The 11,975-nt window shown below is 39.0% G+C and overlaps 1 protein-coding gene across 1 annotated transcript; it reads left to right on the top strand.

Moving 5' to 3' along the window:
* Positions 1–3,897: 3,897 nt before the first annotated feature.
* Positions 3,898–11,906, top strand: LOC311253978 (sterile alpha motif domain-containing protein 3-like). Its single transcript, XM_084384411.1, has 6 exons — positions 3,898–3,985; positions 7,100–7,266; positions 7,652–8,607; positions 8,792–8,959; positions 9,181–9,276; positions 9,677–11,906. The coding sequence occupies exons 3-6, from the start codon at positions 7,654–7,656 to the stop codon at positions 9,992–9,994; spliced, it is 1,536 nt and encodes a 511-aa protein (XP_084240537.1). The 5' UTR covers positions 3,898–3,985; positions 7,100–7,266; positions 7,652–7,653; the 3' UTR covers positions 9,995–11,906.
* The last annotated feature ends 69 nt before the right edge of the window (positions 11,907–11,975 follow it).

The raw sequence follows: 11,975 nt of genomic DNA, 5'->3' as shown, positions 1-11,975 counted from the left end.
CTGCTTCCCTGAACAGGAAGCGGGCTGAGCGTAGTCGTCTGTATGTAATACACTGGCTGTGTCCAAATTCAGGGGCTGCAGCCTTCAGTGGCCTAGCCTTCGCGGTCCACAAGGGCCGGGTACTTCGGACAGGTCTTTGAAGGCCTCGTCCACCGTTGTTAAATGGGACGGTCTAGCCTTCGGAGTATTTCCTGGTTGCCTCACCAGATGTTCCCGCCCCTTACCCTTACGTCACGATTGTGAATGAAGAGATGCATTAAAGTCTGTTTTGGTTCAAATCTATCAAACGTGTACATTTATTTGTGTGTGTATAAAAATTAACAATAAAATGTGTCATATCTAAATTGAATCATTAACATTACAAAATAAACATGAACCCGTTGGTGAATAACAACTATATTTACCATAGCATCACCAGCGTCACGTATTTTAACTGAAAGTTGAAATTTGGAGGTTTTGAAGTTTATCATATCTGGCGTTGGATGTTACATGACTAAAAACCGAGTATAAACCCATTACTTAAATTTAAATGTCATGTCTTCGCCACTTGATGTTGCCATTTTCTCTTGCCTCCTCTTCTGTTTTGGGACTGAGCAGCGGTGCTCAAAGGATCTTGGGATATAGCGGGCCACGAAGGATAGTAGCGATGCGTCCTCCAAACAGAGGGAAGGCTAGGCTGCATTTGTGGGCTGCGTTTGAAGCAGCCCTCGAATTTGGACAGCCTTCGCGCAGCATTGTGACGTAATTGGCCTTCAAATGCGCACTTCGTGGGCTGCAGCCCCTGAATTTGGACACAGCCACTGACTGTTTAACCGACAGGGGGACGACATGACTGCCACACACGCGTGCGCTCCATGTCTCTTGCTAGCTACATTTTGGACTGATGCACCAAGTTTCAATTCATATACCGTACTGCCGAGCGCAAACAGCCCAAGCACCTCTGCTTTCACTGCCAGTTTAAAAGTTTAAACGTTAACGTCGACGTTACTCAGAAAGTACAGACATTGCTGCCACAAGAAAAACGTCAATTTCAATGTCCGGGTGACACGAGGACGACGTTTGTCGTTTATAAAAGCCAGCAAAATAAATAGCGCATGCAGGTAAAAAATAACGACTTTTAAAAGACTTATGTTCGTTCTCTGAGATTATCTTAATTTAAGACCGCACTCGGTAAGGCCTTGTGTTAGCTAGCAAAGCATAATGGCGGACAGAGAGCAATACTTTTGCATTAACCTAGATAGTACAGCCATGCTCACTCAGGTAAAATCTACCTGAAAACAATGCATATTAGTACTTACATGTGTTGCCTATAGCTTTTTATCGTCAAGGATAACGTCTCTCTCCCACAAAGACTCCAGCAGCAGTCACGGACGGCGCGAGTGAGGAAAGAGCGCAAACGTTACTGCGGTGGGCGTGTCCTGACGTTTAACTTCCGACATACACCCATTAATGAAATGTTGAAAAATATGGAGCCAGAACCGTGACTTTAAAATTTGGCATCAAAAAAAAAAAATAATAGGCATTGAAAACAAAACCAGTACTGAAAAAGGAAACATTGGCATTGAAACATTTGTATTGAAAACAGATGTATTGGCATTGAAACAAGTATTGGCACTGAAAAAGGATACTAATTAAAATAATTAAAATCTTTAAATCTTATTTCATTTTATTGGGATTGCTTGTATTTTTCAATGACAATCTTCAGATTTTTTCTTTCATGTCACTTTTTTTTCAGTGACAGATTTTTTTACAATGTCAGTTGTGTTTTTTTTCCAGTGTCACTGATTTTCAGTTTCAACTTTCTGTCACTGTTTTGGTGTCGAGGGAGGGGTCTGAGGGGAGGGGCAAGTAGAGCGTGGTTTGCATATCATTTGCATATCGGCATCCTGAAGAAGTAGCAACCTGCCATCCGCTCTGAAGCCTCTGGCATGGTGGCATTACTAAAATGTCCTGTTCACTGGGAACTTCCAAAAAAAAAAAAAAAATCTGTCACTGAAAAAAATCTGAAGATTGTCATTGAAAAATAAAAAAAAATCCCAATGAAATAAGATTTTAATTAGTTTCCTTTTTCAGTGCCAATACAACCGTTTTCAATACAAATGTTTCAATGCCAATGTTTCCTTTTTCAGTACTGGTTTTGTTTTTTTTGGATGCCAAATTTTAAAGTCACCGTTCTGGCTCCATAGAAAAGCAATTTCTTACGTTGTTTAATACAATCAATTTTATGATCCAAAATACACACTTTCTTCATGAGATACTTAAACACAAAAAGAAAGGTAATTGATTTATTGGAAGAAATACTTTTTAAATTAAAGAAATAGACAGCACCACTGAATGACTTTTTACAGTGTAGCCTACACAGTATAAACGCACTATACAAAGTATAAATACACTGTGCAGAGTATAAATACACAATACACAGTACTGTCACGATTCAGAAACTGAGGCTCAAATGCACGACAAAGACACCAGGCAGGGATGAATTCAAAACCAAGGAAATTTATTTAAGGCTGCACAAACACAAAACTGGAACCAAGGAAGGAGTGACAATACACCTAAAGGGCTGGCGGGGACTAATTCAAACCCGCACCACCAAAAGAAAAGGGAACTAAACACACTCGGAAACACTATGCAAAATGGGAAAGCAGGGGCAGATAAATACTAACAAAAAGCGCTGTCTACAAAAATAACGAGACAGGAATGGGAATTTACTACTACCAGACCAGACGAGAGAGTGAGCTGGGCGGCCTCTGGCTGCGGGGCTGGAGGGGGGAAGGCAGGCGGAGATGATGCGGTGCAGCCAGATGGAGATGCGGCGGACAGGTGCGGCTTCCTGCGGGAGCCGGTGTGGGGATCCGGGGAGCTGGTTGAAGCCACGGCGGAAAAAACAGGAGAGCAGGCGGGTCCGGCAGCGCAGGCGGGGAAGGGAAACTGGAGACAGAGACGGAGACAGGGATAAGGAATAGTTCTCAAGGAAAACAGGTTAGAGCAGAGTAACAGCAACGCTGACTGGTAATCGAGTTACGGTCCGGCGTCGGGTTGTGGAAAGCGTATGGTTTTTATGGCGGCAGGTGAATGAATGAGATCGCTCCCCTCCCCGCCGCACGGATCAATCCGCTGATTGCGGAGTGGCTGCACCTGTCCGCCCTGCACCCGCATCATGCTCAAGCCTGCTAGAGAGAGAGGGAGAAGAGAGAGAGGGGGGAAAAGGAAAGAGGCTGCCACTATCTAGCCCTAAAAGCGGAGGGCGTGACAAGTACATAGTATAAATACATTATACAGTATAAATACACAGTATGAATACATATTACACCTTATACATACACAGTACACAATATAAATGCACTGTACACAGTATAAATACGGAGTAGACAGTATAAATACACTGCAGAGTATACCCACACTGTAAACCCGAATGCTCAAAATAATTAATTGGAATGAGTAGTGTAAACTCAAAATCTTCTTAAAAGTTGTTCTTACTTAAAAAAATTGAGTGCCAGTAGCAATTTGCTTATTTTTGAGTTTATCAAACTTGTAATTTTTGATTAATATGAACTTTTTGCATTTTTATGTAACTGCTACTTAAAATTATTAACTCAGCGTTACTTAAAACTACATGGATTAAACATGAATTTATGTCTTATTTTGAAAGAACAAATAAATAAATAAAATCAAGAACAAATTAAGAAATAAATCAATTGCATCAGATAGATTTGAATGAATGATCACACACACGTTATTAAATACGTTTATAAATAATTCATTGTTAATAGTTTGCATGTTAGGTTGGCTGGTTAATAAATTACATTTTTTTTAACAAGGGGAAAAAAAACAGGCTTCCACCGGAACCGCTCACATATTTTATTTTGTAGTATTTGCGTGCACTTCCTCTTCAGGCACTGGCAGCAGACGACCGTCACCGGAGCCGAGGAGGAGAAGAGCGGGAGACTAACCGACCGGAGCACGGTAACACTGAGTTGTGAATGTAAGTAGTCAACATAAAACTTGCTTGAATGTTTGTTTCTGGAGGTTCAACGTGTTTTTAAAACGGACGAAGTGAGTCACGTTTGCAATGTAAAACGGTTAACCGTTAGGTTAGCAAGCTAGCATGCAACGTCAACAGTTAGCTGCTAGGCTAATGCAGAGCGGTTGCTCTGTCGTGGTGTGTAGTTCTGGTGGAGACCAACGTGCAGTGGTGGATAGTAAGGTATCATGTATTAGACTGCTCAATAAAAATTCTGTGTTGGAGCTGTGTCAGTGTTGTGAGTGAAAGCAGAAGCTAACTCCACGTGCCTTAGACTAGCTGAAAGTCATTCTCTCCAAGTTAAAGTAAGCTAGCTATCAGAGTGCTACCAGCCCAACTTGACCTAACTTTGACTTATTTGTGTAATAAAATGTTTTGAATAGTCTATCAGGCATCTTAAACATCTACTTTGTTTTATTCAATGTTGGTGTATTGTTGTACTCTTATGAAGAATATGACTACAGTTTTTGATAGTTCTGATGGAGGTTTAAATTTCATGACAGGTGTCCTGTAAAATAATTATTTTTTTTTGTATGTGTTTTCAGGTTGCTGCGACAAATATGACATGGCACTGTAAGTTGTGTTCAGCTTCTTTTACAACTAGAACATATTTATTTAAACACTGTAGACTGCAGCACAGCCACTTTTCAAAAACTAGCCCACTCCCATGCCTCCATGATGATTGTATGTGCACGTTTCAGACACTTAGTGCACTGAGTACTCATCTGTCAAGATATCATACACAAGAACATAACAGCAGTGCAAAGGAGATTCAGGAACTTGTGACTTTCAAGTGTCCTTTATGCACATTTCAGCAACCTTTTTCTGAGTCTGTACTCCTCAGTCACATAAGAACACACTTAAAAAAGCATGAGACAGTGGTATGCCCATACAAGGGATGCAACTATAGCACAAATGTATACTCTTCATTTAACACCCATAAAAGTAGAGTGCATCAAGCGAGTCTTGCGTCAGACTTTGGTAGTGACATTGTCTATGAGCATACTCAGAATCTCCAAGCCACCAGCTCTAACGTCACTATTGATTTGGATGAAGAGTGTCCAGTTCAGAGCACAGAAATGCAGGATGATACTTCAAAACTAAAAGATCAGCTCAAACTTAATGCAGCATCTTTATTTCTAAAGATGCAGACTATCCTTCATGTGTCAAACACAGCTACACAAGAAATAGTTGATCACTTGAATCAGATCTTCTCTTTATCTCAGCCACTGATCAAGGATGCAATTAATGATATATTGCAGAGACATGGTCACAATATAAGAGATTCCACACTCGATGAAGTTGTCAGTGCTGTCATGGACTCTAATGTTGTTTTTAGTGCTACCTCCAAAGGTGCAGAGTTGTCCTCTTGTAAGCGAAGAAAGACATTTATAGAGCGCAACTATCCATTGGTAATGCCAGTAGAGTACCATTTAGAAGCACCTGGTCATACCATGATGTATGTTCCAATCCTTCAAATGATTCAGGAGCTGTTTAAAAACACAGATATCCTGAGCAAGATCAGAGAACCAAACACTGAGCCTGGTTATTATGTGTCATATCGTGATGGCTCTCATTTCCAGGAAAATGAATTGCTCTCAACAGAAGATCTACACCTAGCAATACAGCTATACATTGACGATCTTGAAATCGCTAACCCTCTCGGCACATCACGTAAAGTTCACAAACTTTGTGCTGTATACTGGGTCCTAGCAAATGTGCCGCCCAAGTATAGATCAGCAATGCACACTATACAGTTGGCCATGCTAGCTAAAGTGACAGACCTCCAGAAATATGGATATGCAGCTGTACTTGCTCCACTGGTTCGTGATATTCACACACTTGAACAGGATGGTGTTTTCATTGAATCTGTTGGTCAGAATGTGAAAGGCACCATCTTCTGTGTTTCTGCTGACAATCTGGCTGCACATGGGTTAGGTGGCTTTTTGGAGTCATTCAGAGCAGATTATGTTTGCAGATTCTGCATGGCCACAAGTGAACAGTTTCAAACAACTGAGGTAAAAAAGGAGGAATTTGTCCAGAGAACCAAAGCGAGTCATGACATTCATGTACAAAACGTCCTCCAAGATGAGAGTTCAAGCAGCCAATTTGGGGTTAAAGGTGATTGTGTCTTCCGTGAGTCACTTGAGCACTTCCACCCTATCACAGGTTTTCCTCCAGATCTACTACACGATCTTTTGGAAGGAATCGTTCCAGTTGAACTGGCACTTTGCATCAGAGAAATGATTCGGCTTAAGTACTTCACTTTAGAATATTTGAACCAAAGGATCACATCATTCCCATATCAGCACACTGATAAAGTAAATAAACCTCATCCAGTTCCCAAAACATTCATGACCCGGAGAACAATAGGAGGCAACGGGCATGAAAATGCTACGCTGTTAAGACTACTTCCGTTACTTGTAGGCAGTAAAGTACCAGAGGGTAATGTTGCATGGGAGGTTTTGATGGACTTGAAAGAGTTGGTGGAATTAGCATTGTGCCCATCATTTTCTGATGAAACATTGGACTATTTTGTTTGCAAAATCAGTGACCACAGACAGATCCTACAAGAGGCTTTCCCTGAGTTTAGGCTTCGTCCTAAGCATCACTATGTGGAGCACTATCCCACCTTAGTTAAGTGCTTCGGGCCCCTGGTGCATGTTTGGACCATGCGATTTGAAGGTAAACATCGTTTCTTTAAGAGAGTGGTGCATGATGCTCAAAACTTCAAAAATGTCTTGAAGACACTGGCAATCAGACACCAAAACATGATGGCATTTCACCTTGGTTCACCATCATTTTTCAAACCAAAAACACAAACATCCAGGGTTGACTCTGTTTTGGTTTCAGCTCTACCAGAAGTAGCTCAGGCTCACATTAGAGGACAAACAACTAGTGACACTGTCTATTGTACATCAAAGGTGACCATTGATGGCACAGACTATACTAGTGGCATGTTTGTGTCAGTTGGAAACAGTGGGGGACTGTCAAAATTTTGCAGACTAACAAAGATCTACCTTGTGAATCACAATGTTTCTTTTCTCTGTTGTGATTATGACTCCTGGTATATAGAGCATCTTCGATCCTACGAGCTGTCAGGCACACAGGGAAGCCAGTCTATCCACCTGCAGTCTGACTTCAATGATACAACCCCACTCTCTGCATACAAGATTGATGGCTTGCTGCTGTTGACTCCCAAGAAGTTCATACAAGTGAGACAAAATTAAGACCACTCTATGGTGAGTAATTCTTCATAAATCATTAATTGTTCATTTATTGGAAAATGTGCTCAGTATAACCAATCATTATATACATCGACATACATTACCTGCATTTTGGAATTGCACTCTTTGGTAACACATTCTAAAGAACATGTCTATAATGCATTAAAAGCACAAATATAACTGGCCAATGTCATGGTAGACATAATGTACTGTGGAACCCAGGTCTCAGATTTTTCTTTCAAACACAGTCACTTTGGCATGGAGGTATAAAGCATTATGAATGCTGAACACATTGGAGGTTGTCATTAATGATTATAAACATTTAGTAAGACTTATAAATGCACTATAATGTCTGTGTGCTGATGTGTTTTTGACCTTACAATCTCTTCATTTATTAAAGTGATGGCAGCTGAAGCCCCACAAAACATGATCCTTCGTGTCATCGAGGCAGACCGTGTAAGAAAATTAAAACTCAGCTCCCGTCCAGCCTCTGTTGATGCACTGATTGAGATTTTAAAAGAACAACTGGAACTGGACTGTGACTTCAGTTTGCAATACGAAGATCCAGACTTTGATGGAAAACTCACTTGCCTTGTTGACATCGAGGAGTTACCACAAAAAGCCTGTGTTCATATTTCACTTCCACAGGATTCCAGTTCTCTTGCATCAACTGATACCCTTTCAGATGTGTCATCCCCAGAACGTCTGAGCAGATGGCCTCCAGGTCCTTTTCAAATTCCCACATTTGCGTTTGACGTTGAGCTGACACTTAGAGATGGGAATGCTGAATTTGAAAAGAATGAAAGACCTCTTCAGTTGTCAAGGGACCAGAAGCACAATATTTTAGACAAACTGGCATCCACCATATATGGTTTTAAGGCATACCCCGCTGATAAAGAGATAGCAATGGTGGCTGAAGCTCTTGTAAGGAAACACCCCTGTTTAAAAGAAGCAGGATCTGACAATGGATGGAATGGCTGGAAGAACAGCATCAAGTTTAAAATGGGCAATTACAGGACCAAGATGAGAAGAGCTGGATGTCAGGAGGTCGCTGTAAATGCTGGGAAAAGGAGCCGAAAAAACCCAGAGAATGAACCTTCACACTCCAACATCAAAAGACCTAAGCGTGCAGAGGTCAACTTCCTGCCTAACTTTCCTCAAGGAGAGGATCCCTCAAGTCTTGACCTTTTGAGGCAGGCTATTGTTGAGGAAGTAAAGAAGACTGAGAAAAACCAACCCCTTATTAGTAAGATGATGCAGAACACGTTTGCTTTGCGACGCCAGACCATTGTGATGTCATGTCCTCCGGTGAAAGAGCTAATGGACCTCTGGCCTGCTCTTCATATGCAGTCTGAGGTAATATGGGTCAACTCTTTCATCTGTTTTTATCTTTGCTAAATACATTTAATAAATAAATTCATTTTGTAAGTTCTTTTTCAGTTTTTATCTTTGCTACTTATGTCACATTGTCTGTAATGTTGCCTAATTTCATTCATCATAAAATAAATAATTGCTGTTACTGTCCTTTCCTCCAATGCAGGTGTATGCAGAGTTCCAACGGATAACTAACCAGAACCTACCTAACACTTTCTACGCGGAGCTTGATCGCCACACTCCTCGTTTGATGGCCTTATTTAGGCAGAAAGCCTCCAAAACTGGAAAGACGGCAGATGCTTTGGCAGACATTTTCAAAGTCCATGATACACAGGTGATTATACAGTACATTTCACAGGTAGAGTCTTAGTGTAATGTTGGGAGTTTAATGCTTCAAATAAGCTTTTAAATTCCACAATTGCACCAGATGAGTCAGCAGATTATTAGTGGATTTATGTGCAGATACTGGAAATTAATTAACTAATAATTAGTTGGTACTGTTTAGCATTGGGTTTGAATTGTAAACTTGTCACAACACTATTTTAATCTTCTTAGGAATTACATGATGTCCACACAAGGCGTACCACTGTTCTCCATGCCCTTCCTGTGTATCTAGGTGAGGAAGTCTCTGGATTTTTCAGAACATGTGTGGTAAGTCCAAGTAAAGAGATATCAGGCCTATTGTACTGTAAATTAACCAATTCATATTTTCATTTCATTTCCAACACACTAGAATTCCTGTATATGTACCAGTATTTCAACTTCAAACCTCTGGCAAGATGTTCATAAGTGTGAAGTGTCATTTTGGGCCCATTACGGCATCAAAAAAAATCAACTGCAAAGAAAATCAAGTAGCCGTCATTAGCCTAACAGTGGAACACATAAAAGTCATCTCACTTTCTCAGCAATGAGAGCACAACGCAACAGAATTAACAGGAGTCTTTCAGACTTGTGTATTTCTTGTTACTTATATGACATCCAACTGTAATCAAAATTGCCACAGCCATAGCTTCAGTAAATGTGATTTTATGATCTCCCTTTCATTTTTTAGGATGATATGGATGAGCCAGACCTGGGGGATGCATCAGTGGTCCTCCTTACAACCGTCAGCGATGATGCAACAAGCCCAGTTCACTACCACCCAGTGAGAGTCTCTGTCGTCCTAGAGGGTGATGTGGTTGTCAGCCTCCCCAGGCTTGCTGATGCCTTCCTGGTAATGTTCGGCCTGATCTATGCATTACATCTCAGTTATCCCAAGGGACTGACAAACACTTTTGAGTTCACACAGAAAATCGTACTTGGTCTTGATGACTCTAAACTGTCACCCAAGCTGCAGACTCTTAAAAATGACCTGATGTTGTATGTGTAACTCAAGATCCAATAAGGAGTGGTGGATTCTGATGGCTCACTCTGTTAGAGCACAGTCCACAATGAGAATATGTAATGTCAGGTCCATGTTGACTACTGTTCAACTGTAGATGTTAAAGTTGCTGCTCTACTCAACTTGTTTTTAGCCAAATGGCACAAAGTACACACTGTCTTTGTACTGGTTAATGTAAATTTTATTGTTGTTTAACTGAAATGCAGGGTTGAATTAAGTGTTTATACACTATGGCATTTTGTTTTTAAAAGGTGTACTATATAGTTTTGGGAAATATTTTTTTATCTGAAAAGAAAGTTCTATATTGATACATTTTCATAAATAAATAAACAACCCAGAGTTTCAGGCTGCTTTACTTACTACTACTTACCTTTCTAGTTGGAAACAGTGTTATAGGGACTTTATTTTCTTCTGAGGATGGGATGTTTATTCTGTTATGGAAATGGATCAAATAACTAGTTTTTATTGTCTTATTAATATTGTTAATTCTGATTTTCAAGTTTGAATTACTTTTCTAAAGCTATACAGTGCACCCTGAAGTTGCTAGATTTGAACCAGATAGCCAAAGGAAGGCTACACACTGCCTTTGTACATGTAAATGTACAGTTTTAAAATTTTAGCAGTTCTAGTTGTGAAGAATTTGTAAGCAATTTGTTTATACATTGCTGCACTGCAAGTTTACAACCAGATGGCCACAAGTGTGCCTTTGTAATTGTTTCTTTAATTCTCTTTTTTGCTATTACTATTACTGTCTTTCAAATATTGTTTATGTTTCATTGTGTGCTAAAAGGCACAGGTGTGGGCAAATAATCTTTCTAAACTCAAATTTCTGGTCACCACCCAAGACTTGCTGATGCCCCCCAGGTAATGTTGTATTAACAGTTTATAAGCTATTTGTGACATAAAGATATTTTCTTAATCTAATTTTAGCTTTTCTGAGTTTGAATATTGTCTACTATTACATGGTTCATCTTAAAGTATAAACAAAAAGGCCAGAAGTAGACTTGATCATTTTTATTTTTTATTTATGCATTTATTTATTTGTTTGTTTTTTTATTTCATTTTTTTTGCTAAGAGTCTGGGCAAGAAAATTTTATACTAAACATCTGAATAGAAAAAAAAAACCTTTTAATTTGATGTGGGTTTCTTTTGTTTGACTTTTAAGTCAAGTGTACTTATTATGTTTAAGGCAATCAGTTGCCACAAATATTTTACGTTTGGAGGTAAATGATTTTGATTTGTGCAAGTCTATGTTTTTGAGTTATGAGTAATCAAAAGATTGATTGAAAAAACTAATAAATGTTAAGTTCATGAAACATAAAAATCCTGAGTTTTCATGCTTGAAATTATTAAGTTCACTTCAGTTATTGCAATGAGAAAGATAAATAAATATTCTAAGTAGCAGAACCTGAAAATATTTGAGTTGGCTTAATCAGTAAATTTAATTTCATTATAATTTAAAATTACATTTACCATAAACTCCAAATATATAAGTTCTGATATACTCAAATGTTTGAGTTTATGAACTCAAAAAAATTGTGGCAACTGATTACCTCACTTTTTTTGAGTACTGCTAACTTATTCGGGTTTACAGTGCAGCTGAAAAAAAATTTGCTAAGTGTACTAAAATTTAGCATACTTTTGTGTACTTGAAGCCACACTCATCATCATTATACTTCAACTGTGTTCATGATTATTTAACTTGAAGCATGCTATTTTGGAACAACTAATTTTGTACTAAATATATTTAAATTGTAATTAAATTGTAGAAAAGCTCAACTTGAAGTGTATTTAGTGTACTTTTATGTGCTAGTGGAACAAGTGGAACAACTTAAAGTATATTTTGTATAGCCTACTTTAAGCATATGGCTTTATATGTACTAACATTTGCTTAATTGGTAAAATTAAAGTGTACTTTGTTTGTATTACAAGTACATTAAAAATTATTTGTAAGTGTCTCAAAAATATA

The sequence above is a fragment of the Pagrus pagrus genome, assembly GCF_965226575.1.
Source record: "Pagrus pagrus genome assembly, contig: HAP1_SCAFFOLD_103, whole genome shotgun sequence".
NCBI classification, from domain to species: Eukaryota; Metazoa; Chordata; class Actinopteri; order Spariformes; family Sparidae; genus Pagrus; species Pagrus pagrus.
Note: the sequence above shows the minus strand (reverse complement) of the source record. Positions and strands in the feature narration are given on the sequence as shown.